The sequence below is a fragment of the Cavia porcellus genome, unplaced genomic scaffold (assembly GCF_034190915.1).
Source record: "Cavia porcellus strain 051 isolate PalLab524CR breed Dunkin Hartley unplaced genomic scaffold, mCavPor4.1 scaffold_31, whole genome shotgun sequence".
In the NCBI taxonomy this organism is placed as follows: domain Eukaryota; kingdom Metazoa; phylum Chordata; class Mammalia; order Rodentia; family Caviidae; genus Cavia; species Cavia porcellus.
This window is the reverse complement of record NW_026947514.1, coordinates 1,456,958-1,483,098: the sequence shown is the minus strand read 5'-3', so window position 1 is coordinate 1,483,098 and position 26,141 is coordinate 1,456,958. Positions and strand designations below refer to the sequence as shown.

Below are 26,141 nucleotides of genomic sequence, written 5' to 3'. Positions count from 1 at the left end.
GCCTGCTGCACAGGAACCCAGGCACAGTGGGGTTGCTCCCAGGCAGTGAAAAAGTGTGTGTGTGGATATAGCATTGTGGAGGGTGGGGCCTGGTAAATGAGTAGATGTGGCCTGCAGATCCCTGTAGATGGAAGAGGTCAGTCACTCTTGCTGTTAGGTTCATATCCAGAGAAGTCTTCTGCCACTACTTGAAGACAGGGCACACCCCTTATACGGTTCCTTATTCTTTCTCAGCATGCCCATGCCCTTAGGAAAGACTGAACTAACTGAGGGGCTGCTTGAGCCAGGCTTGTCTGCACAGCTTGCTGACCACCCCTCTGAAGTGCTCCTTCTCTCCGCAGTCCAGCAGCAGCACAGCAGTGCGGCCGCCGCTGCCCAGCAGGGTGGCTATGAGATCCCCGCACGGCTGCGCACGCTCCACAACCTGGTGATTCAATACGCCTCGCAGGGGCGCTACGAAGTGGCTGTGCCACTCTGCAAACAGGCCCTGGAGGACCTGGAGAAGACGTCCGGCCACGATCACCCTGATGTGGCCACCATGCTCAACATCCTGGCCCTGGTGTACAGGCTAGTCCTTTGGTTTCTCTGTTGAATTGTACCTGGAGACAACTTTTAATAAGCTTGCCCCTGAGAGAGAAAGAGTGTGTACATGCATTTTGCAGTACTAGAGAGTAAGCCCAGAGCCTCCCACATGGTAGGGAAGTGCTCTACCACTCTACCACTGGACTACATGCCTGTCCATTTGTAAAATTTTTATTTTGAGATATAGACTTGCTGTGTTGCCTAGCCTGGCCTTAAATTTGTAATCATCCTGCCTCAGCTTCCTGAGTAGCTGGGGTTACAGGTATGTGTCACTATGCCCAGCATAAAATGTTTCGTAAATCTGTATAAACTATATAGTTTCAATGGTACCATCTGCTTCTCTTCAAACATCTCGAGGTTATATCGAAATGCATTTCTTAGCCCCTCTGTGGTAAGACTCTCATGCATGGGAACAGGTGCTGCCTTATCCGCTGGGTTAGCCTGCCGCCCTTCCTGTCTCCTACCTTTCTCAGGAATGGGGCCTGGGACCTGCCGCGTGCCAGCTGGGCAAGTGCTCCACTCTGCTCCGTGCCCAGTGCCACACCAGCCTTTCTGGAGTAGGCTGTGTGTGCCTTTTACTCTGACCAATTAGCCAAAGGTGGGGACTTTTCCCTGTGAGCCTCCACCAGGTTTCTTTGATCTGGTCCAGCCTCCCCACCTTGGCCGTCATTCTTCTAGTCTTTCCGTGGCTCTGCATGCTCTGCTTTTGAAATCCAGGTTTCCACTTGTGCTTTGTCCATCTTGTCTCTTCTGACCCTGTCACCTCTGCAGACGGTCGCTAGGGTATAGTGGGCTTTGAGCTTTGTGGACAGAATGGGGGCTGGGCCTGGAGACAGGATGGCCAGTGTGTACTGACCGAGGGCAGCAGGTGGAGTGTGGGGAGGATGACAGGTTGGCCCACAGGGTGGCCAGTGTGTACTAACTGAGGGCAGCAGGTGGAGTGTGGGGAGGATGAGAGGTTGGCCCAGGCTGTCCAGGAGACATGCAGTGATGCTCTGCCTCCATGGGCGAGTGCTTCCTGTAAGAGTTTTTCTCTTTTGGTAACACTGAGGATTGAACCCAGGGTCTTTGCACTGTGCTACATCCAGCCCATTTATTTTGAGACAGGATCTTGCAAAGTTGCTGAGTTGCCCAGGCTGAGCTTAGGGCTAGGCTTAGGGCTTATACTTGTGATCTTCCTGTCTCAGCCTCCCAGAGTGCTGGGTTTACTATTACTGTGCCCAGCTTTGATTTTTTTTTTTTTTTTTTTTTTTGCCTTTTCTATTAGGGTCTTGCTATGTAGTTCAGCTTGGCCTTAAGCTTATTATTAGCCTAGGCTGGTTTTGAACTTCTGATGATCCTCCTGCTTCAGCCTCCCATGTGCTGGGACATGGATGTGCACCGCTATACCCCGAAATTTAGAGTCTTTGAAGATAAGTTCCTAAGACAGGTTGCTGTGTGAACCTGTCTGCCCTGTTTTCAGAGGGATGGTGTGTTCATGCTCCTGCCACAGCATGCACCACCTGGGCACCATTGGTTGTCACCTTTTTCCTTGTTGGTAGATAAGTGGAGTTATTTTTATTTTTATTTTTATTTTTTTGGTACTGGGTATCGAACTTAGGACCTTGTACTTGCCAGTCAGGTGCTGTGCCCCTGAGCTATATCACTGGCCCAAGCCTGTGTTTTGATTCCTATTTTGAGTCCATGTTTTTAGTCACCCATGACTGACCTTGATTTCCTCATGTCTTGCTCATTTTCCTTTTAGGATTTGAATGCTTATAGCTTTGTATTTATTTTTGTTTTACGTCTATACTTCCCTTCCTAGTGGACTTGCTCAATCCTGCCATGCTGGGGTCCTAACTGACCAGGTCTGGGCTAGGTGCTTTTCCTGAGTTCAGCTGAGAGTTACTGCTGCCAGCAGGGCCTTCTCAGGCTTGGATCCATGCCATCTGCTGCTGGACACAGGCTACCCCTGGGGTGCTGGGCTGTGTCCCCTTCTGTTGCAGTGTGGCTGCAGCCCTGCCCTGTGGTCTCCATGGGAGGCCAAGTGCAGAAACTGGCCAGGCTGGCCCCCAGCTCACTTTGGTGGCCGTTCACTGATGATTTCCTTCCAGCCTTTCCTCCCACACCCAGGGTTGTTGTGTTTTTTAATAATAGGGCCTTTGCCTGTGTTTCTGTAACTCCATTACATTGAAGAAAGTTTAGGAGGCCGGGTGGAGCTTGGGGTTAGGGTGTGTGCTTTCCATGTGTGAGGCTCTGGACTTCTCCCCTGGTGCTAGCAGAGGGACAGGTTGGGGTGACTCAGTCATCTGCTGCTCCACTCACTGTGTGTTTCTCAATTTAGGGACCAGAACAAGTACAAAGATGCAGCTAATCTGTTGAATGATGCCTTGGCCATCCGTGAGAAAACGCTGGGCAAGGACCATCCTGCGGTTTGTACCTGACTCTTTCAGTCGTTCACATTTTATTTTCCCCAGTATGTTCTTACCCAGCTCATGCCAGTGTCAAATTTAACAGGGAGGGCCTGACAGCCGCCTGCTCCCAGCTGGCACAGGTAGGGCTTTGCCCGCGCAGCAGTGATGGCCTCAGGCCGCAGCTCTGCTGCTCACTGTGCCAGTCAGCCCTGATCTGTAGAGCCACAGCTCAAATGGACTACAAGCTGCACCTTTCAGTCCCAAATCAAGACTGCACGTCGCCCTCTAGATTGGTTTGTTGGGGATTTGTGTTGTCTTTTTATAAAAATCTGGTCAAATTTGCACAGAGGTCTCTTTTGATCGGCTTTGTGGCTTCAAAGGAAATTCAAAAAATCAAGTTCACATTGGTGCTGATTTGTTTAGTTTTAGAACTCGGTGCTGCAGCACCGCTTGGTGATTTAGCTCAGAGTGAGCTGCGCTGGTCCTTGGAACTGCAGCTGCCTTCTTACCCTGTGGCGAGTGCCCCAGTGTGCGCTGGTGGCTGCATGGGTCTGCACCCACAGCTGCTGTCCCTGGGTCTCTCATGTGCCTGTGGCCCTGTGTTGGCAGGTGGCGGCAACTCTGAACAACCTGGCTGTCCTGTATGGGAAACGAGGGAAGTACAAAGAGGCCGAGCCGCTGTGCAAGAGAGCCCTGGAGATCCGGGAAAAGGTACGCAACAGCTGGCCAGTAGCGCTTTGAATAAAGATGAGTGCTGGGATGCCATTGCTGCTCACTTACTGAAGGCAGCTGCTTCTGAAGGGCAGCCCGCTCCCTCGATGGGCTCGGGGCAGTCCCTGTGCTCAGCACATGATGCTTGTGTGACGGCTGCGTGTGTTCAGGGTGGCACCTTTCTTGGTATGAAGGCCACAGCTCTTGCTGTTGTCCAGAAACAACATTGCTGGGGACAACGACCTGGCAAGGGTGTGTGTGTGTCAGTTAGGAAGAGTGCATGTGACTGTTTAAAAATAAGGTACCAGATATGCTGCCATAATGTTAAGAATTGAGCTGGGCATGGTGGCACACACCTGTAATCCCAGCACTCAGGAGACCGAGGCAGGAAGATTGGCATGTGTTGGAGGCCAACCTGAACCACATAGTTAGATCTTGACTCAAGAGAAAAAAAGGCTGGGTATAGCTCAGTGGCCTAAACACCTGCCTGGCAGGCTCAAGGTTCTGAGTGTGATTCTCAGTACTCGAAAAGTAATTATTTCATAACTAAAGGTTAACTCAGAGCTGTCAGTGCATCAGTGTTGTGGATATTTTAGAAGTAGCTGCTGCCTTTATGGTAACTGGGTGTTGAAATGCTGTGGGTTGGTTGTCTCGAAGCACTGGGGGACTGAGAGGTCCCAGTGGAACAGTTGGGTGTCAGGCCCACGCACAGGTGACCTGGGGCTGTGGTTTAATCTGACAGTCTCATGACTGTCTGTCTGTCACTGAGGGGTTGGGTGCTTGCTCTGGAACTCATGGCGAGGAGCTAGAAAGCGAAAGGCACTCATCCCACCATGAAGCTGGACGGATGAGGCTTTAGCATGCTGCCATGTGCATGGTGCCTACAAAGTGGTCACATCTGAGTGGGCTAGCCAGAGTCCGGGAGAGCACAGCAGATCAGCTGCAGCCCCGTGGCACGTCTGTAGTCCCACTGCTCAGGAGGCTGGAGCGGGGAGATCATTTGAGCCCAGGAGTTGGGAGACCAGCCTGGACTATTCAGCGAGGCCTTGTGTGAGGCAAGGGAAAAAACCCTGCAAAATTTGTTAAAATATTTGCTCCTTTATTTGTTCGGAGCCTGCGCTTAGTCTTTCCCTATGAATACTGTCCAATAGATGAAGCTCGTGACTGCCGAGGGCATTCTGCAGGACAAGGGGTGGCACAGGCCCCTCAGGCTGCTGGCTGGCACTGGCTTTCCAGGAAAGGCCAGAGTCTGACCAGGAGCCTGGTTCAGTGTCATTGAGGTGGGGAGGTGGGGTGTGCGGAGCGGAGCACACAGAGCAGCATGTCTCCTGAAGCCGCTGTGTGAGGGACAGGTCTGGGAGGACCAGCGCCGGTCAGGGTCCTGCGCAGGGTGCGTCTGTCTGTGCCTCCTTGCCAGGGCTGTCCTGGCAAGCATGTGAGGTCACGCTGGTAGCAAGACAGACGAAGTGCTCGCACTCTTGGGCTTGGGTTTTTAGGGTGGGGCAGTGAAGGGTGAATGAGATCGATTTGGACTTTGATCCCACCTGGGCAATTCAGTTACTTAGAGTCTGTTTCAACAACAGCAAAAGACTGGAGATGTAGCATAGGGCAAATCCCTGGTACCACAAACACACATGCACATGCACACACTCGCTCACACACAGGAGGAAGAGGAAGAAATTCTGGTTCTTTTTTTTATTGTACACCATGGAGGCCTTTGGAGCTAGGTCTCGGAGTGCAGTCCAGTGTCTGTTTTGGAAGGAGCCTTCTGACAGGTGGTGGCTGTGGTAATGAAGTCAGTGTTTCTGATTCTGCTCTTCATTCCCAGGTCCTGGGAAAGGATCACCCTGATGTTGCCAAGCAATTGAATAACTTGGCCTTACTGTGCCAGAATCAGGGCAAATATGAAGAGGTGGAATATTACTACCAGAGGGCCTTGGAGATCTACCAGACGAAACTGGGCCCTGATGACCCCAATGTGGCTAAGACCAAGAACAACCTGGTAAGCAGGAGCCATGGGGACCCCATGCTTCACCAGTGTTCTGCTGCTCCCCGTGCGTGCGTGTTTTATTTGTGTGAAGGACACTAAATCCTTGTTTTATTTTAAGGCATCCTGCTATCTGAAACAAGGAAAGTTCAAGCAGGCGGAAACACTGTACAAAGAGATTCTCACCCGTGCACACGAGCGGGAGTTTGGCTCCGTGGATGGTAAGGAATACACTTCTGCTTCCAGGCAGATGCAGTGCACGTGTGTTCCAAGAGGGATTTCAGCGCGCGTGGCGAAGCCCTGGGGTTCACGTCAGCTCCCTAGACAGAAACTGCTACAGTTTCCTCAGTGGGGCTTGGCAGCGGGGACGTGGTACAGGCCTCGTGGTCACTTGTTACTTGTGCTTCACTGCTTCACTGCTTGGTGAGACCTGTGTGCCCTGAGCCTGCATATTGCCACCAAGTCTTTTTGGGAGGACCTCATGGCAGGGAACATGGGGCTGCGTCTCCCATTCGTGCATCAGGAGCAGCCTGCACCCCCACTCTGTGCCCCACCCTGCCTCTCATGCTCACCCACACACAGGTGACCTGGGGCTGTGGTTTAATCTGACAGTCTCATTCTCTTCCAGGTGCGCCCAGACCCTAGTGGCTTAGGCAGATGTGCAAGCCCCTCCCTTGACCTACACCTCTGAGTTGTTTGTCTTAGAGCTGAGGTCAGGTCTCCATTATGTGCCTTTAGAGACTGTAGGTGCTTCATTCATAGTTACTCTTTAAATTGTCCAATTAAAAATATTTGTGTGCTTTTTTCCTTCAATGGGTGCTGTAGAGGCATTCGGACTGTGGACAGTGGTTAATGGGCTGCAGGAAGCTGTAGCATGAGGAGGGAAGGACTGTGGTGGTTAACTCACCCACCTATATATTTCTTGGTTCATGGAGGCATTTTATTTGCAGAATGTATTACATCCCTAGAGAAAGAATCCTGCATGCCCTCCTTTATGGGTCCATCCTGTTCCTTCATAGCCCAAGGTACCTGCTGAGGTTATCAGAATGACAAGACCGAACCAGCAGGCGGGAGCAGAGGGTTCTACTGTGCTTCTAGATAGCCGAGTTGCTGTCCAGTCGGGGCTGGTCACTTCATGAGGTGTCGCCTGCCTGTAAGGTTGAGCTTAGGAGAAGCAGGCAGTGGTGGGAGCAGGTGGCTCCTTCCTGGTGTCTGGGATGCCCTTGAGGACACTGTCCAGGACGCGCAGCATAGACTGTGGCCAGGGAAGTTAACTTTTTAATAGAGTTCCAGAAACTGTTTTGGAAACGTGGTCCCCAAATACACTTTGGAGCAGTAACTCTCTCACCAGAGCCACGCCGTGGCTGCTGCTCCCCACTGGGAGGCTGTGTGACACAGCTATGGCAGGGCAGGCATTGTACCTGCTTGTTTCTGTCTGCAGAGCTTTGCCAACTTCATGGAGTATCAGGCCAGCTTCCAGGGCTTGTAGAACATTCTCATGTGGCACACTGGTTTCCTTGATTTTCTAGCTCCTTCCTGCTCCAGATAGTGTGTGAAGCTCAGTTGAGTGGGTTCTAGTCAAAGGCAGTTTTGTGCACATCACACACACACACACACACACAGACAGACACAGACACAAACAGTTGTTTACCTGCATGGCATTGGTCTGTTGACTGGTAGGATGTGTTAATATTCTGTAAATTAAGACTTTAAAGGAATATTGACTTGCATATTTCTACTTTTGCTCCCAAATCTTACTAATTTCTTAGATTTTTGTTGAGTGTGAAGTTGCTCAAATTCTAAGTACTTGTCTGTGTTGCATGAGCAGTCACAGTGTGGGCTGGGCCCTGTCAGGTTGGTCAGTGCAGGTGCCTTCCCTGGCCAGGTTCCTGCAGTCTGCAGTGCCGGATGTGAGTGCAGCTCCTTTCTCCTCCCGCCTTCTATCCTGGGCCTTGCACGAGCTAGATCTGTCCCGGGTGCAAGGCGACTAAGAAGGACCGTACAGCAGCCAACCCAGACCTTGCAGTTACTAAGCTCCGACAGTGCCTGACCAGTGAGCTGTGTCAGTTTTCAACTTATAGTGTTATTTTATTCTTCCCTAGATGAAAATAAGCCCATTTGGATGCATGCTGAAGAAAGAGAAGAGTGCAAAGTAAGGCTGTAACTGTTTTAAGTGGTTTTTAAAATGGAATGCCGTGGATTCAAGATGCTTACTCATTTGAAATTATCTGTCCTACTTCAGGGAAAGCAGAAGGATGGGACGTCCTTTGGAGAGTATGGCGGCTGGTACAAAGCCTGTAAAGTGGATAGGTACGTCTATCTGGGCGAAAACCCAGAGCTGAGGGTGAGGACAGGCCGAGGGGACACCTCGGGAAGGATGGATGCACAGCTCCCTTTAGTGCATGGTTGTGCAGGTCCCTATTTCCCCCGAATCCTACTCCAGGGAAGCCCGCACCCGTGGCCATGGCTCAGCATGTGTAGCCTACGCTGCAGTGGCAGGAGCTCTGGGCGCTGTTGACCTGACTGAGGCAAGGAGTTCTTCCTGTGGAAAACAGCCCCACAGGCAGCCACACGCACCTCAGGGCAGGTAGCGCCCCTGACACATACCCCTCCTCCTGGCACTCTGGGGGAGCCCGTGTGCCCCCCTCCCCGCCCCCACCACACCTGGCCTGCAGCTGCCGCACGCCCCGGCTGAACAGCGTTTGCTGCCTTCACTCCCTGTCACTTGACCATGCAGCCCCCCTCTTCTCTGTCCTAGGAAGACTCACTGGGCCCTGGCTGGAGTAGAGGTCCAGGAGCCCCTCACAGTTACCCTCACAGCAAATCGATGTCTTTTTTTTCTCCACTGCTGACCACTTACCTCCGAGACATGAAGGTGGCTTCTTTATTTCAGTACTGAAATGCCTGTCGTTAGTGACAGAGTGAAGCACCTCTGCAAGTGCTGTACTGCAGCAATTGGTTTCCAGCTCCTGGAAGGCTCCCTGCCACGGCTGCGGCCACGTGCCCACCGCTCCAGCTCCTCGTGCTTCCCTGCGTGCCGCCTCCATCTCCTGAGGCCCGGCCTGCAGTCTTGGGTGTGCTGTGCTAAAGCCACCTGCCCTCATTTCACCTGACACAGTTTGAGCTCTGGTCAGGGGTGGCTGACCACTCAACAGACAGCGGCACGATGCTGTGGCTGGGTCCTGGATAGGCATAGCAGCGGCCTGCCCCGGGCCCCAAGGGTCTGACGCATGAGGTAGTGGGGCTTTGTGAGCTCAAGCTCTGGAAAATGTTCTCGAATGATGCCCCATGCCAGAGCAAACGTGGCCGTAAACTATGGTCTGTCTGCTGTGCCTGTGTGCTGCTGGCGCTGATGGAGGTTGCACAGTGGGAAAGGAAAACAGGAAAGCAAATTACAAAGATCACAGCGAGTTACAGCCTGCATCCCCAGGCCATGGGCCTGGCAGACACTCGGGTGCTGCAGACAGAGGCTGCCCAGGACACTTCCTCACCGTCTCATCACATTCCTTACAGCCCAACTGTCACGACCACTTTGAAAAACCTTGGAGCACTTTACCGACGCCAGGGCAAATTTGAAGCTGCAGAAACATTAGAAGAAGCTGCCATGAGGTCACGTAAGCAGGTGAGTCAGATACCAGATTGCAGGCTGGTGATCATCCTGTACTCCTAGCACTTGAGAGACTGAAGGCAGAAGGATCGCTGTGAGTTTGAGGCCAGTTTGGGTTATGTAGTGAGTTCAAGGCCAGCCTGATCTGGGTAGCAAGACACTTGTCTCAAAAATCCAAAACAAAAGAACTGAGATTTTATGTATGACATTCTTTCTTTTTGGTAGTGGGAATTGAACTCATGACCTCGTGCTTGCCAGGCAGTACTGTGCTACTGAGCTATATCCCTGGTGAACTGTGAGATTTTAGGACCGGGGCTTGAACCTAGAGCCTTCTGCATGCTAGGCAGATGCTCTACTACTGGGCTCCTATGTTAGCACTTTTTGGAGAGGTTTTAAAATTTCATTTTTTTCATACCAGGAATTGAACTCAGGACCTTGCACTTGGCAGACAAATGCTTATACTACTGAGTTATATCCCTGGACGCTACCTCAGTACTTTTTAAAATTTTACACTTGAGACAGGGTCTTGCTAAATTGCCCAGGTTGGGGTTCAACTTGCAATCCCCCTGCCTCAGCCTTCTTAGTGTTGGGATTACAAGGGTGCTGCCCCATGCCTGCCATTGTATAGCCTTTATCCATAGCTTGATTTAGAAGATCTTGAGCTAGGGGTGTAGCTCAGTGGTAGAGTTCTTGCCTAGCACATGTGAGGCCCTGGGTTCCATCTCATTGACTACCAAAAATACAGAAAATTTCAAATGTTTTAGTTTGCACAACTTACACTGTTGAAAATGCCATTAATACAACACCAGAAATACAGATGCGAGAACGAGGCTGGCAGATGCACCGGGTCCCAAGGACTCGCCCACTGGCAAGTGAAGGTCACGAGTTTGATCTCTGGTACCAACAAACAAAACAAAAAAGTCTCAGGCTTCAGCTATATACTACTTTGAAGCCAGAAACCTTAGGGTACTAAGATAAAAAACTGGGCATTGCCTAGCATCCCATAGAACTTTTCAGACCTACACAGAGGTGGAATGAATTTCACACTCCTGTCCCACCACCGAGATTATGGTTTTCTTTTGTCTTTTTGAGACGGTATTTCTGTGCAGTTCAGGCTGGCCTTGAACTCACTAATGCAGCCCAGGCTGGTCTTGAACTTGTGGTGAGGTGATCTTTCTGCCGCAGCCTCCCCAGTGCACCACAATGCCTGGCTTTCACCAAGATTTTAGGTACTTTTATGACATCCATCTGTCTGAAAATCTATTTGATTTTTTTAAAAGCAGATAATTTCTAGATATCAGTGTACTTCCTTCTAAATATTTCAGAACTAGAGCTCAGCATTTGTGTATAGCTTTTTAATATGAGAAGAACATTCAGAGTGCAGCGCGTGCCGGAGTGTGGCAGCACGTGTGCCATGTGACCAAGTCTGTCACAGTCACCTCGGTTCTTCTCCCTGGTGATGAGAGCCAGCGGAGCGGGAGTGTCTGAATCTCTGCTGTGCTGGAAATGCTAATTCTTCTCCTGCCTGGCTTGCAGGGTCTGGACACTGTTCACAAACAGAGAGTGGCCGAAGTGCTCAACGACCCAGAGAGCACGGAGAAGCGGCGGAGCCGGGAGAGCCTGAGCTCGGACGTGGTCAAGTACGAGAGCGGCGCTGACGGAGGGGAGGAAGTGAGTATGAGCGTAGAGTGGAACGGGGTAAGTACGCACAGCGCACAGCCGGCGCTCTCTGTCCCGCCTCGCCCCGTTCTCCTCTGCCGCAGTGCCAGGGAGGCTTCTGTAAGTCCTAACTCGCGCTAACCCTGCAGGCCCTGCCTCAGCAGGGTGACCTCCTGCCCCGGGAGCCTGGGCATGACCGATGTCTTGGCTGCTCAGAGCGGCACTGTGCTCAGGGCTCAGCCTGGCAGACAACTAACTTGCTCTAACTCGATGTCTACTGCTAACTCAGGTGCCTAACCTCCCAGCAGCTGCCCTGGACTTGCTGGTTAAACTGCCTACACAGGAGAGGCTGTTTAACTGGAACTTGCTTTCAAAAAGAGCAGCTCATGAGCAAAGCCATAGGGTGGCTGCTCTCCTGCTCAGTCTGAACGTCACGTGTCTCCTTGGGGGTCCTGGGTCAGTCCCTTCTCTGTTGCTTGCCCAGCTCCTCGGGGCTGTCTTTCATACAAGTAGATCCTGAGGGGTTACACAGCCTTGTGTTGCCATCCTGCTCTCTGGGGAAATCCCCCATTGCTGTGTGGCCAGTGGCAGCCAGCCAGTTCCTTTGGGGCTCTCTGTACCCTGAGCTGGTGTCTTTGGAAATTCACTCTCAGCAGGGAAAGCTGGGTGCAGGATTTAGCCCTCCAGGCAGGGAGGTTGTTACGGGGCAGTACGTCGAGTTGTAAGCATGCAATTCTGTTAGATTTCAGTGTGGGGCTTTCTTAGAGTCTTAGGTTTTCAATCTCTTTAGGCTTTGGAATTTTACACAGCTATAGCAGTTCAGTAGGTGCCAACATCCTGACCAGACATTTTTTAGGAAATGTTAGAAGGCAAAATTACAGAGAGGACATTCTTGAGACTCTTCACCTATCACTTCTCTTGCTATGTTCTTTCTGTGCCAAGACAACCAGTCAGCATCTGCCCTGATTGGCCCAGCCTGGCTTCCGAGGTTGTAAACCACAGTGAGCTGTGTCCTGTTCTCCTCTTGCGGCCACTCTGGCCCCTGCATGCTCTGTCTGGGGGCCCTGCTGCTTGGTCTGCTGAAGCCACATGCCCAGTGACTCTTGGGCGAGGCTCTGGAGGGACTATCTTGGAGACAGTATTTCTAGGTCCACACTCACGTGAACCCTGTGATAGGATCATCGCAAGCCAGAGTTGCACCCTGTCCTGAGGACTCCCAGGTGGCCTGGCCTGCGTGACAGTGGTGCTCCTCTGAGCAGCTCGCTGCACTGGTGGCAGCACTGAGGCTCTGTACCTGCCCGGGCGCTTCGGCACTGCACCCCGGGGAGGGAGCCAGGCTGTGCCTCTGGGGTCAGTGCCTGGGGCTCAGCTGGCCGCCTCGGCTCTTTTGGCAGAGGTAGCACCATGCTCCCCTGGCTTTGGATTGAATTTTATTTTCACATTTTCATTATTTTGGTATTTTCGTTATTTTAAGGAGTAGTGACTGCAGTGTGCACACTTGGGAGTTCTTTTCTTTCTGTGGTACAGGGGGGTGAACCCAGGGCTTGCACAGCCAGCTGTAGACTGGCCCATTATTCAGTTGCTCAGCGGAAAGATACATTGTCCAGTCCAACCTGTGACCCTCTTGTCTCAGCCCTGCAGAGTGCTGGGCCTGTGCCCGTGGCCACATGCCTGGCCAGGCGCTGTCTTTAGTCGGCCATGCCAAGCTGTATGCGCAGGCAGTAGCCGGAGTCCGTTGGAAGAGTCGTTTGGTGTAGAGCCGAGCACTGCAGCACAGTGTGTCGCTTTCTCTGTGCCCATGAGAGTGCAGTGTTTTCTGCTGCTAGTTAGAAAACCTTCCTGAGATTGCACAGCAGCTTAAAAATGGTTACCCTGGCAGCCATTTACCCACGTGTCAGGCTTCTGTTCAGTCATGCATAGAAGTACAGTAGCGGAAGCTGGCCATTGAGGTGGTGTCACGGCTGTGCCTGTCACCGTAGGTTATAGACTGTGGGCTTATAAAAGTAGTTTCACTGTTTTTACCGAGTTAAGATCATAATAATGTGTTGCACATTTATAGTGAGTAATGCTGCCTGATTTTCACTTTATATTGGGCTTTGGCACAGGGTTCTAAACATTTTTCTGTAATGGAGATTACAGAATGGGAGACTCTTACTAGGCAAGTGCTTCACAGCTGAGACTCACCTGGTCCTCCTTCCTTTTTTGTATCTTGAGGACAAGGTTTCACTTAGGTTGTCTGGGCTCACTCTAAACCCTAGTAGCTGGGATTACTTTTTTGGGAAAGGGTTTCAGAGCTCTTCAACATTGCTGAGCACTGCTATGGCAGGAGGCATCTTTGTTGTTTAGTTGGCAGTCGCAGCCTTGGCAGAGATAGGGACAGGAGTGATGGCTGCGGGGAGCAGTAGCTGCTTACACAAGGAGGGGCTGATGCCTCCTCAGGGGTCATGGTCACAGGCAGTGTCCACAAAGCCACGGTTGGTCAAGGATGAGGTGTCCAAGGCACGAGTAGCTGCTCCTGCCAACCCCTGGTCTGTGTCCCAGGTCTTGGGTCCCCATGTGTCTGCCTCTTGGCATGGGGTCCCTGTGATGCCACGTGAGTGCGGATGCTCACCTGGCCGTCACCCTGCCAAGGAGCCTCGTTCTGCACGGAGCCAGGCCCTCAGTTCTGCCCACGGTGCAGGACCTGCATGCCCGGCGCTGGCCCCGGGGCCCTTCGACACTGTGGTTATGGTGTTGTCCTGGTGACCCTGTGTGAGCCCGAAGCAGGTGCCACTTGTGCCTGGGGTCCTGCAGCGGCTGCCTCAGCGTCTCCCCTCCCACCACTGCTGTGCCCAGACGGCTGTAGTCTCCAGCAGTCAGTTCTCACCAGGGGTGAATGGTGAATGAAACCGTTGTTGCTTAGAAATAGATTTTTATCTTCGAAAAATTATACTAGGAAGACAGCTAGAATACACCTAAAAGGAAAACCACTCCATGTGTAAGTCCTGTGCAGAGATAAAGGTCGCCAGGGGAATCCCTGCTCCGCACGTCTGGTTCCTGTTGGGAAACCTGCTTCTCACAGTGTGTCTGATGGCGAGCAAAGGCGAGGCAGAGCGCATGTGCCCGGCCCTCCACCTGCTTCCATAGGTGCTCAGGTGCAGGCCCTGGGGGCAGGCACAGGGGTGGGTGGACCTGAGGACAGACGCCTGTGGCTGGTGCTGGTGCAGGGGCTCCAGGCTTGCTGGCGCCCATGGCCGCCTAAGCCAGCTGCCAGTACATGTGTGCGTGTGTGGGTGGGTGCGTGCTATGCGTGCGTGCATGTGGGTGTGGGCCCTGCGAACTAGACACAGGGCCACAAGACGCAGGGACCACAGGATATGCAGCACTCAGCATCCTTTTTAAAGAACTTGGGGAACTTAGCATTTTGTCCTCCCATCCTTTTGGAGGCATTGGTAACAAGTTTTATTTTTCCATTTAAAGATGAGAAAGATGAAGCTCGGGCTGGTTAAGTGACTTGTGCCGCATCCCATGGTGAGTCCGAGCAGCGGGGCAGTCCTGCTGTCCATGCTCCTGTCGCAGTGGCAGCTGCCACTTGGGCAGGACGCAGGGAGCTGTGCTGCCCACGGAGTCATTTACCGGGATTGTCAGCTGCATGCTGTGTGCTATCGACATGTGCAGGCCATGGCTCTTAGGGTTCCGGGCACTCAGGTGTTAGTGTGTTTAGGAGAACGAGAGTCACAGCTGCTTCCCAGGAGTCTCGAAATTCAGGATAAGCGGGACGGGCATAGCGAGCAGCCTCTGCGTCCTGTGCAGGGTTCTTCCTGCCCATCGCCTTTATATACGTTGCTGCGAGACTGCTGGTGGTGAATGTCAGGATCTGTCACCCAGTGCTGATCCTCGAGTGCTGGCTGCACCCTACAGACTGAGAGCCCAACCTGGGGCCAGTGCCAGGCACGTGGTGTCATTGAGTCTGTGGCCTAGAAATACTGTGCGGGGAGCCGTGGAGCGGGCCCTGCCTTCCTCGCGCTCATGCTCTCTCTCCTTTCTGTCGACAGGCCTAGCTGCCCGGGTGCCTCTGCTCCTGCACGGCGGGCGGCCTCTCCGGTCCCTCTCTCTCCAGCCTGGCCCGCTGTGTCGCGGCCCCTAGGAGCTTGCAGAGCTGCCATTCCTTTCGGTGCTGCTGTCCTCTTGGGGGTTTCCGATCTCTGTATACGTGTAGCTTTGCCAGATCTGTACCTAGTACTTCCCACTGTATTAATAAACTCCACTTCCTGTGTACTCCGTGAGTTTAAATCGAGAGCGATTAGCTGCTCCTTCTGATGACAGGTAGTTCCAGTGTCACACAGGCGTCCCTACAGTGGCATGACGGTGACCTGTGGACAGTCGCTGAGCTGTAGGCGTCAGGCATGTGCTGCACGTCCCTGTGGTACTTAAGAGACCTGGCAGCGCCCTGCCTCAGGGCCTGCCTAGGACCTGCTCAACTAGACTTGCTGTGTAGTCTTTGTGTAAAGTTTTGGCAATTCTGCTTTTCTCTACTAATCTTTGAAGTGCTCAGTGATGTGTGTATCTGTCTTTCTAACTTCTAATAAACTCACTCCAACTGACCTGTGTCTGTGTGTCTGCTCGGTGCCCTCCTCTGCGGGGAGCTGTGGCTCCTGTCTGCACTCAGCCAGGCCTTTCTCCTGCTTCCCACAAGGGGTCTGAGGGGTTTTAGTTGCAGCATAAACAAACATTTTAACCTTCCAGCCACCTTTATCATGGACATGGGAGACTGCGCCCCTCCTCTGCTGGGGGTGGGGGGTGCTGCCTCGGCCTCCATTTAGGTGTGGTGTGGTGTGGTGGGGGGGACACACACGGACTGTTCCCTGGGGCTCGGCCAGCCGGCAGTGGCCCACTGGATGAGCTTCTGTCAGTTTCTGTGACCTGGACTTTGACGCAACCTTGGGATGGTCTCTGGTGTCAGGAGGGCGGGCGGGGTCTGGGCCGGGAGGGCCACCTGCGGCTTCACGCTTGTTCACATTTCTTTCAGGACGGCACTGGATCTTTAAAGCGCAGTGGTTCCTTTAGCAAACTCCGTGCTTCCATTAGACGCAGCAGTGAGAAGCTGGTTAGAAAGCTGAAGGGAGGAAGCTCTCGGGAGAGTGAGCCGAGGAACCCTGGGTAACTATCTCCCCGCGCCCCGCAGGCCGAGAGGGCGCCACACACTCCCTGTCAGCGGCTGAAAGGGTGATGCCTTCAAAAAGTTACGGGGGTCTTTGATTTTTAAAAACATGTTCAAAGCAGGCCTCCGCAGTGAGGAGTGGGGATTTATGGTCACAAAGCCGAGAACCGGGACTTGTTCACTCTGGATCGGCATTATCTGCAAATTATCATTGGCTGACATTCTCGGAAGTCTTACTCTGTCAGGATCAGATCCCAGGCCGTTATGGGGCAGGGCAGGGAGAAAAGCTCGTTCTTCAGAGGCTGCAGTCACGGGGCTGTAGGATTTCAGGAACCAGAGATATCACCGACGCCTTGGCCTCGGAGTCGCCTGATAGAGCCTTCATCTGCCAGGGTCTCCGAGGGGTGTGTCGCGAGGGCTCTGCCCTGTCTGCCCTGCTGCTCTGGGACACTTCTGTGCAGGGACCCAAGGTCACCCTGTAGACTGGTTTGGTCAGCTCAGGGCTGGGGCTGCTTTGGAGAATTTGTTAGAGGTTAGAGTTATGCTTTTTCTTTGCTGCTTTTAGTTGTGTCACTGGGGACCTGCACTGAGATTGTCCCCACCACAGTGGCACCACACTACCTCAGCGTCCAGTTGGACTGTGCTGGCCCAGACTGCTGCTCTCAGCCGCTGCTTCCCTGCCGGTCCCTGTCCCGGACCCCCGTCCTTACCAGAGCTTCTGGGGGTGCCGAGTCTCCTGTGGCTAGGTGGCTACTTGCTACTTGCCCTTGCACACCCACATGTCGGTGAGTGTGCCGGCGCTCCATGTCCCAGCTGCAGAAGACCCTGGCCCGGGCCCCGCTGGCTGCTGCTGCAGCCTCGCGCCGGGTGCTCTCAACCCACCAGCACCGCCTGGACCTGAGCAGTTATTCTGATCATGTCAGCGCTTGGCCAGCTCTTAACTGGGCTGCAGTGCTCTCTGCTGTGGTCCAGGCCAGTGGATGTGATGATGTCCCCCAGCCCCACCCTCACAGGTAGCGCGCTGAGCTTCCCCTTCACACCCACTCAGGCTCTGTCCGGTCATGAACGGCCTCTGCAGGTTTTCTTTCTCCTGACCTTCAGCTGTGGCCATGGGGTGTGGCTGGCCCTGGGTGGCTCTACAACCCGGCCTTTTTGCTCAGGTACTGAGCAGGCCAGGCAGCTGGCATGGCTGTGATTGTGATGGTCACGGTGACTGCTGGTGCCCCGAGCTCCTGTCACTGCACCCAGTGGGTCAGCAGGCCCTTTTCCGTCCCACATCCGACCCATGAAACATGGCTGTCACTGCAGGACATGCTTTCCTCTGGGCCTGTGGGTGGCAGCCAGGGCTGTGGGGTGCGGGCCGGTATGCTGTAGTATTTGTGGTTCTGAGAGTGCCAGGTGGGGCTGAAGGCTGAACCCAGAGCCTCATGGGTGGCAGGCTGTTGGCCCCTGTAGAGGGACCCTGCTGGCCCAGGGACAGTGTTGTGTTTTAGAGGCCTGGGGTAACGCAGTCCTGGCCCCCATCTCTCGCCATTTACACGTGCATGTCTGGGGCAGAGCTGGGGGTTGGCACCCTGGAAGTGTTGCTTATAGGTATAAATGTCCCATTTGTCTTTCACATTGGAGGGAAATCACTGTGCCAGCCACCCACTAAGGGTCTGGACACCATGGGACAGAACAGTAGCCCCGCGCCATGCTGGCTTTGTTGCCAGACTGTGAAGCCTGTGCCTGGGTTCCATTAAGGGGCAGCTGTGGTGCCTGGGCTGCCGCACACCAGGACCTGCAGGCAGCAGCTGCCATGCATGGCCCCTTGAACCTCAGTTGCCAACTGCCGTCCTGCTGCCAGCATCCATAACTGAGAAACTGCCAAGCTGGGGCGTTGGGCTTGTGTCAGTGGGAGCCAGAGGGGTGGAGGTGCGTGGGGCAGGGGCTTGCAGAGTGCAGGGATGGAAGTGCCACTGCCCTGTGCTCAGCTAGGAGGGGTCCCCCTCCAGGCCGGCCTTCCCCTGCTGGCACCGGAGTCCTGTGTGGAACCAAGAACACCGCGGGAGATAACCCAGGCCCCGGCTACCTGGGAGCAGACGCAGGGTGCTATGACCTCAGCAGAGCCAGGGCGCTCATGGGGAGCTGGTGACCTGTGCTGGTGCAGGCGTGAGCTGTGCTCCGGGAGAGAAGTGGCTGCCACACAGGAAGGAGGCAGGCGGGCATTATTCTGCAGCACAGTGAGCTCAGTGACATCCACAGATGGCTGGGGCACTTGATCTCGGGTGTTGAGGATTCAAGGCTCGTTCGCTGGGGTTCAGACATCCCAGGCTGGGGATGCAACTCAGTGTGCACTCCCTGGCCCCACCACCAGCACTGCAGAAAGCAAGCAGCTCCTTCTAGGGCCAGAGTGCCACGCGGCTGTCAGGCCACCTCTGACAGTACCTATGGGGACACAGAACACCTCTAAGGGTGCCAAGATGGTATGGCATGGCACCTGCCCACATCTGTATGTGCTGCTCTGCAGCTGGGTCCAGAGTAAGCATGGGGACCTGGTGTAGGGGTGGGTTGTCCGAGGCATAAGCATAGGGTCTCCACCCCTTACTCCTGCTCTGTCCTCCAGGTGCAGTAGTCTGATTGATGAATCACATGAAAAGTCATTTGGAAATACCCACATTTATCAAAATAAAACGTTTATTTCTTACTGTAAAGTCCCTACAGTCTACACAGAGACTGTCTAGACAGGGCTCTCCTAGCTCTTTCAGAAAGAAGTTAACTCTCAGGGCCATGGCAACTGAGTGGCTAGTGACCGTCCTGGCTCAGGCTCCTCCATGGGAGCTGTGGGAGGACACACTACCATTGCCTTAGGGACTGGCTTTTCCCTCAGCTTCTTCTGAGGGCAAGAATGCAGGTCAGTCAGTAGCACCTGGCAGGCAGTGACTCCTGAGCCAGGGCCAGGCACCACATGTGCCTGCACAGCCTGGCTCAAGTTCTGTGGCTCTCAGGCTAGGCCTGGGCCTGGTCTGTGGCACAGGGGCCAGGCAGGATGGTGGTGCTCTCTCTACCCAGCCAGGTTGTGGGGGGAGGTGCTGGACGTGGTTTGTCTCCATGGGTCCCACTCACAAGCTGCCAGCTTGGTGTCTCAGTACCCTACACTAGGGCCTGGAGGCACTTGGGGGCACCCTACTGGGAGAGCAAAAGGGCCAGGTCTCAGGGGTTGCCGGGACAGGGATGATTTGGTGGAAGGTGCTGGGAGCATGGGAAGGCTGCTCACTGCATCCTGGGCAGGCCCTAAGGGAGAAAGCAGAGGACGGGGTACGAGTGGCCCCTGTGCTCAGGGTAGCCCTGTAGAGACCCTGAAAGCCACTGTTGCTGGTGAGGAGTCCATTCTCCAGGGGTCCAACTCTGGGGACAAATGCCAAGGTGCAATGAGCTGGGTGGAGCAAACGCCCCTACCATCACCCTCTCTCTCCTGAGGGGCTGGTGACGTGGCCAACTGGCCCCCCGTGACCCAATTCTTGATCAGTTCTTGGGACCTTGGTGAGGCTATTCTGCTGCTGCCCTGCATCAGAGGCCATGGTCCCTGGGGTTCCCCGCACCCCTTCCTCGTTGACTGTGTAGGAGCAGGAGCCTGGGGGCAGATGGGGCGCGAAGACCACCCGCAGCGTCCGTGCTGGGCGGCTGCACAGGCCCAGTGTGGTCTCTTCCTCGCGGACACGGTCGACCATCAGCCTCATGAGGAGCTGGTTGGCCCAGGTGATGCCAAGGGCTGGGCACAGGCGCTCTTCCTGGGGCCTGGGACACACAGGAAGGGATGCTGCTGCTCAGAGAGCTGAGGCTGCCCCCACCCTGTGCACAGCAGCCCGAACACTCACCCTGGCTGCTCCACGGCCTCTGTCACCTGAAGAGCAAGAGGGTCAGGTGGTGGCCAAGGGTCCCCCCTGCCCCCAGGCCTGTACCACTGCACTCACCTGGTTGACACAGAGCACAGGGCTCTGGAAGGCAGCACTCAGCCGGCGCAGTGTGGCCCCCAGTGATTGCAGGCACCTGGCACGGGTCACAGAGGCCTGGCCATCAAACTCACATCGGAACGGGGCTGCCACCGAGTCCACAACCAGCAGGCGGGCCATGCCCCGCGACAGCAGCATGGGGACCCTGCGGCTCACACACTCCAGTAAGGTGTCCTATAGGGCCGGGTGGGCGTCACTTCACAGTGGTCACTCTGCTGTGACCCATGGTGCGTCCCTCTGGCTGCCTCCTGCCACCTGGGACAGGATGTGGTGCCATGTCTCTGCCATGCTGGGCCATTCTTCACCTCCACTGACCCCTCTGCCCCAGCTCCCCCGAGGTCACTTGGGAGTGGCCAGCAAGCAGGCTGTGAAGTAGCCCTGCTGTGCCAGCTTGGCCTGCACGTGCTGGGCGTTTAGTGTGGCCCAGGCCACTGGGCAGCAAAGTATTGGAAGAGTGCAGCAGGGGCTGGACATAGGCCTCCAGAGTGGCCACATGACCAAGACCTGGCAGCCTGGGGACAAGGCTGAGGGGCGTAGCCCCAGTGGCACCAGGGTCTGGCCCAGAGTGACAGCAGTCTGCTTTTCCCCAGGGCGTCCCCAGCAGAGCCTCTCTGCGTGGAGAATGACAGCAGCAGCCTGGAAGACGCCAGCACTAATGTGAGTGTCTGCACCCCCATGGGTCCCCATGGCCCAGTCCACGCTCACCCGACCCCAGGCGTTGAGCTGTGCTTCTCCACAGTGACTGGCCCGGCCTGCTGCAGGATACCAGACGCCGCTGCCACCACCGTGGTGGCCCAGAGCTGGCCCCAGACAGCCAGGGTGAGGACGGGGCCCTCAGTTTCGGAGTGCTCGCTTGGCCTCCAGACGGCGCCGGGGAGGCTGCACTAACCACCACGCACACCCAGCCTGGTGCTGCCAGGCAAAAGGATGGCAGGCAGCATGTGGTCCCTTGGGCTACCCACTGGACCCCATATCACACCTGCCTGGCCTCCCAGGCCACCGCTCATGCGTTAGCTCCTGCGTTTGTGTGAGGATGTATTTTACTGTAAAGTCTGTAAAAGTAAATGTTTCTACCCTCATCTTCTCCGAGTCAGTGTCTTCCCAGCACAGAGTCCTACGGGCCAGGAGCTGCGGTAGGCACGCTCCTACTGCCAACCCCTGCACTCTCCCACTCACCGGGTGGCACTGTGGGGCTTCTGTCCACAGCATCTCGGGGGGTGTCCAGTGGGCTGTGGCTCTGTACCCCCTGTCCCTCTGGGCTGGCTCTGTGAGCCCCATTCCAGTGGTCACCATTGGAGGGGCTGTGTCTCATGTCCCAGCAGGGCTGTTACCACCTGTGACCTAGCTCTGCCGTCCGCCTCGTTCCCGCTGCCTGCTGGTCACCAGCCCTGCCTGCCATGTGTGTGTTCCTGGGGCTGTGGGTGACTCACCACATCAGCTGCGTGCTCCACAAAGATCTGGTCCCCGAACCTGATGTTCCGGATCACCTCAGCTGGCACGTCTGTGCGCAGTCTTGGCTGCTGGGCAATGAGCTGCCGGAGCCGCTTGCTGGGGAAGGTGTCCTCCGTGCAGATGTAGATGGCCCCTGTGGAGCCAGAGTCCACTGTGTCTGCCATGGGTGGCACCGCTGTCCCATGCGGACGTCCTCCACCTTCATTCTGCCCTCTGCACCCCATTCCACCTGTGGCCCCATCACAGGCTCTGAGCCAGCCATGTGCAACATAGGGACCGCCAGGCCATGGGGGTTTTGCAAAGGTCCTTCCTTGTTCCCAGAGACCCCCTGTCTCCTGACATTAGTGCAATAGCCTCAGCCATGTGGCTATGGCCAGGGCTTCCCTGCTCCTGGAAGAGCCCAAAAGCATGTCACAAGCGGGGTGTCACCTGAAGCCTGCGCCAAAGCCCGCAGATGGCAAGAACCTGGCCACCCTGTGAGCCCCTTTACTCCCAGCACTTGGGAGACCGAGGCAGGAGGACTGTCACAAATTCGAGACTGGCCTGGGGTACACCGTGGGTTCAGCCAGCCTGGATTACATAGGGAGACCCTGTCATTAAAAAAAAAAGGAAACAGTAGCCACAAGGATGAGCCAATGGGGAAAGGGTGGTTTCTCCACCAAATGCTGCTGGGCCAGCTGGTGTTGCAGGCCAGGGAGCGCACAGGTGCTGCATCCTGACAGCTGCCTCCTGTGGGCTGCTGGGAGCCACACAGAAAACTGCGCAGAGCTTCACCACCTTGGTCAGACAGGGCGCGCTGAAGACTCCAAAAACACCAGCAGCAGCGAGGAAAGCCTCGACTGAAGACGGAAGCCGCTGTGCTCCGCAGGACACCAGCAAAGGACCACAGTGAGAGGCCCTGCCCACTGCGTGGGACGTGGACCCGGAGGAGACAGGAGGCTGAGGCAGAACTAGTTCAGATCCGGCCTGGGCAGCTTAGACCCTAAGAAGGGGCCACCTTATGAGTGTGAAGGCCCTGGTCCCCATCCCAGCACAGAGCAGGACAAAGGAAATGAGAGATGAATTTTGGGGACATGCGAGAGGGTGTCTTTGGCAAGGCAGCCTGGGACTGGCTGGGGGGCACAGGACAGGGCCTCCTAGGGCACATGGGCCCGGCCGTCTCAGCACTGCTGGCCTCTGGCTCTGCAGGCAAGGCTAGGCTGTGTGTACGGTGCAGGCCTGGCCCGGGGCTGCCCTGCACTCACCGGCCTCCAGGCCCCCGTGCTGCTGCGGGAACTGCACAGCCAGGCAGAGCTGCAGTGCCAGCTGGGTCTTTCCTGCCGAACTGCGGCCAGCCAGCTCCGTGATGCCGTCCAGGGGCAGCCCGCCACCCAGGAACCGGTCCAGCCATGGACAGCCGAGGCTCAGACGCTGGTGCTGCGTGGGGAAGTGCTCCCTCTGCTGGTACAGCTGCAGCACTGTGGGGACAGGTGGCTAGTCACAAGGGGCAGCCCAGGAAGCCTGGACCAGGGCCACTGAGCTGGGATGCCCCGCCTGGGCACCCCCGGCGGCAGTGTGAGCAGCAGCTGCCTGCGCACCTCACCCTGAGGCAGTGCCCAGAGCCACGTTAGTGCACACATGAGGCCCCCAAGGAGGAACCTGCACCCTGGGCAAGGTCAGGGTGTGTCTTGGGCTGGGCCAGAGAAACCTGCGGGGAGTGATCCCCCCATGCTGGTGGCAGCAGCAGGAGCCACAGAGTGACTCAGTCCCATGACAACAGCAGCCAGCGGTCCCATTGGACTGCAAGCTGCAGACAAGAGAGGCCCTCTGCAGAGACCCTGTCCTGCTGGGATGCAGCATCCACACTGTAGGGACCCCTGCAAGTCCCTCTGCTGGCCTGGCCTCTGCGGCAACACCACAGCCCAAGGCCCTGAGACCTGCTGTGTCCTCCGTGGATGCCAGACTGTGATCCTGCAGAGCAGGACCAGCAAGGCCAGGACCCAGCCTGTGCATGGTCACTGTCTACCTGTGAGCACGCAGTGGCCCCGAAGGTACATGGCAGCTGCTGTCAGCAAGCGCTGGATGTCGGGGCTGGACAGGCCAGTGCATCTCTGCAGGTCAGGTCCAGATACACGCAGGACCTCCTTCACGGACTTCAGGCCAGCTGCAGTTACAGGGTGAGAGAAGTGACCAGAGAGCTAGACCTTGGGCTCTGGGAGCCCGGGAGTGACAGCAGCTGTGGAGGTGGGCCAGCTCCTCCTCAGGCGTCCCCCCCCCCCCCGTAAGTCACCCTGTTTCACTAGGATGCTCTCAAGGGAGACAAGAAGTCACTCGTTTTGCTCCCCTGTAATCCCAGCACCCAGGGAGACTTGAGACAGGAGGTCTGCAAGTTTGAGCCCAGCTTGGGAAACTTGGTGACTTAATTAAAAAAAAAAAAAAAAAAAAAAAAAGCTAGGGTTGTGACCCAGTGGTTCTCTCCAGTACCCAGGCAAAAACGGGACCGTGGCTTCACATCAACAGGGCACGCAGACTACCCCCGTCTGGTCACCGAGAGACACAGACAGCAAAGGTCCAGGCAGAACTTTCAGACTGCAGTTTCAAACACGCCCAAAGGCCTGACCCCCTCGCCCTGCACTTTCACTCAAAACAGGCTTGGGAGGGTGGTCCTGCTGTCCACCCTGGCTCTCAGCATCGGGGACCAGGGCACCCTAAGGAAAGTTCATTTCCCGTAAGACAAAGCAGAGGAGGCACTCCTGCGGAGCCTGCAGGCTTCCTGTGACCATGACCTGAGCTGGAGGCTAAGAAAACACAGCCCAGACAGACCCTGTTCCATGTGTAAACCGGCAGAACCCTAAGGTTCAGCAGTCCCGACAGATACCCCAGGAGGTAGGGAGAACGGATAGGAGGCCCAGAGCCACAGCCCTACACAGCAGCAGGGCCCAGGAAGCTCAGCAGGGGTGGCAGGAGGAGCCCAGCAGGGCCAGCTCAGTGACTCAGGAGACCCGGCCTCAAAAACGGAACAGGTTGGAGAGGGAGGCTTCACCCCAGCGCTGCCAAGCAAGTGCACAAAACCACAGCCACGGAGTCAGCAGAGCTGGGGAGTCTGGTGCCTTCCTAACAGGGACACAAATACACTCAGGACCAGGGCCTCCAGGGGACGCGCCTCTCCCAGGACAAGAACCCACCTCTCTTCAGGGCTGCCAGGACCCTGGGATTCAGGTCCAGCTGGTCCAGCTCCATGTCTTTGCAGGTGACGGCTTCCCAGGGTGGGGCAGAGGGCGCACTGGCTGGGAGACAGCGAGGAAGGTGGGTGGCTTGCACTGGGCTGCTGGACCCCATGACCCGGGTCCACATCCCGGGGGTCACGGGGCATCCTGCCATACCCAGGACAAGGAAAGGCGTCCTCTGGGCTGTGGCCTCACAGGCGCTGAATTCACCTCAAGCCACATACAGGGTCCCGCCGCTCAAGCCGCCTAAGGTGGGCTCACAAACCCACAGCAGCTGTGGTGTCCCTCAAGTGGGTCTCCATGGGGACCTGGGCGGCAACAACGGGATCTGGGATGCCTGGCCGGGTCACAGAAGTCTCCCACCCCCAGGTCCTCCTAGTGCTGGGAAACGCTACTCGTGCTTGGTTGGTGCCTTTTGGGCTGGACACGACGCTGACCAAGGCACTTTGGAGGTCACCTGAGCCCGAGGGTGCACTTTCTGCGGGGTCACAGACGCCTGCCCTCCCCAGAGTGTGACAGGGAGGACGCGTGGGAACAACGCAAGGGCGACTCAGGAGCTGCAAAGGAGCCAGGCCTCTTCTAGTCACAGGCCGAGACCTGGGGTCTGGCGTCAAGCGGCTGTTGTGGGGACGTCAGCTCCCCACGGGCGAAAGCCAGCAGGAGGGGAGACGCCACGGAAGCCCGGGGCCACCAGGACGCCTCTCGGGCAGGGGTCACTCGGACAAGGGTAGCGGAGCGCTGGGAAGGGAGGAGGGCAGGGGCGAGCGCCCGGCCGGCAAGGTCGCTGGGCCTCCAAGACAACAGGCAAATCGAGGTTTCCACGCCAGAGCAAGCTGCGCGTGGAGACGCAGGCCGGTGGTCCCAACACTCGGGGGGAGGGGCTGAAGCAGGAGCACCACAAGTTCCAGGCCGGCCAGGGCAACGTGAGCGCCGTGAGTCCCCGCCGGGTCGCTCACGCTTGCGTCGCAACAGACCCAACCCGAAAACCAAATGTGTGGAGGGCCCCGAAGGGGGCGCTCCCCCCTCGGCGCTGCATACGCCGCGGCCCCGCGAGGTCAGGTTCCGCGGGACCCGACCATACGGGTTTAGCAAGAGCCCCGCCCACCTGAGCCCGGCCTTGCCCCATGGCCTCTGAACCCCGCTGACCCAGCCGCACCCTCGCCGCGAATTCCGGGTTCGGTTGGTTCCTCCGAGCGCCGAGCACCGCGCGCCGCGCGCTCCACGCCCCGCCCGATGTGGCGGCCAAGACTTCCTCCGTTGTTCCGGCACGAGAAACCTCGCGCCCTTACCTCGCGCGTGCTCCACTCGCCTCTCCACGCCGTCCCGCCCCTTTTCACCTTTTCTTCCAATGAGTGCCGGGCGCCCTGAGTCGTCCACACCAATCAGAAAGAAAGCGTCGTAGAGGTTTGACG

General features: G+C 56.1%; 2 protein-coding genes across 13 annotated transcripts in view; one reads left to right on the top strand and one right to left on the bottom strand.

The window, feature by feature from the left end:
- Klc1 (kinesin light chain 1) overlaps window positions 1-21,150 on the top strand; it is a 49,684-nt gene extending 28,534 nt beyond the window's left edge. Inside the window, exons 5-16 of one of the 7 annotated variants that reach the window (XM_013144958.3) lie at window positions 342-567; window positions 2,906-2,993; window positions 3,585-3,686; window positions 5,515-5,688; window positions 5,795-5,894; window positions 7,776-7,825; window positions 7,916-7,983; window positions 9,187-9,295; window positions 10,817-10,978; window positions 15,948-16,078; window positions 20,662-20,728; window positions 20,811-21,001. In XM_013144958.3, the coding sequence (XP_013000412.1) occupies window positions 342-567; window positions 2,906-2,993; window positions 3,585-3,686; window positions 5,515-5,688; window positions 5,795-5,894; window positions 7,776-7,825; window positions 7,916-7,983; window positions 9,187-9,295; window positions 10,817-10,978; window positions 15,948-16,078; window positions 20,662-20,728; window positions 20,811-20,813 (1,280 nt within the window). In that variant the 3' untranslated portion in view covers window positions 20,814-21,001. Of the gene's footprint in view, window positions 1-341; window positions 568-2,905; window positions 2,994-3,584; window positions 3,687-5,514; window positions 5,689-5,794; window positions 5,895-7,775; window positions 7,826-7,915; window positions 7,984-9,186; window positions 9,296-10,816; window positions 10,979-14,398; window positions 14,450-14,973; window positions 15,523-15,947; window positions 16,079-20,661 lie in introns of those variants that run through there. The other 6 variants (XM_013144957.3, XM_013144955.3, XM_063241343.1 and 3 more) reach the window with 6 other exon arrangements.
- Window positions 18,738-26,138, bottom strand: Xrcc3 (X-ray repair cross complementing 3). Of its 6 annotated transcripts, XM_013144961.3 has the most exons (9): window positions 26,019-26,133; window positions 24,886-25,037; window positions 24,688-24,789; window positions 23,529-23,666; window positions 22,768-22,980; window positions 21,502-21,656; window positions 20,033-20,245; window positions 19,937-19,962; window positions 18,738-19,856 (listed from the first exon to the last, which is right to left on the bottom strand). In XM_013144961.3, exons 3-9 carry the CDS (start codon window positions 24,740-24,742, stop codon window positions 19,520-19,522), a joined length of 1,137 nt encoding a protein of 378 aa, XP_013000415.2. In that variant the 5' UTR covers window positions 24,743-24,789; window positions 24,886-25,037; window positions 26,019-26,133; the 3' UTR covers window positions 18,738-19,519. The 6 variants fall into 6 exon arrangements, with proteins under 6 accessions (XP_013000415.2, XP_013000416.2, XP_063097415.1 ...); XM_013144962.3 differs by lacking the exon at window positions 24,886-25,037 and having other exon boundaries at window positions 26,019-26,127; XM_063241345.1 differs by lacking the exons at window positions 24,886-25,037; window positions 26,019-26,133 and adding an exon at window positions 25,886-26,000.
- Window positions 26,139-26,141: the final 3 nt, after the last annotated feature.

Bases quoted from the DNA above. Each gene is read 5' to 3' on its own strand.
- Xrcc3 (XM_013144961.3), bottom strand. From the start codon at position 24,742: ATGGAGCTGGACCAGCTGGACCTGAATCCCAGGGTCCTGGCAGCCCTG. The intron at 22,981-23,528 runs GTAGACAGTGAC...CTGTCCCCACAG, and splicing joins GGGCCACTGCGTGCTCACAG to TGCTGCAGCTGTACCAGCAG. The intron at 19,857-19,936 runs GTGAGTGTTCGG...TGTGTGTCCCAG, and splicing joins GAGGCCGTGGAGCAGCCAGG to GCCCCAGGAAGAGCGCCTGT.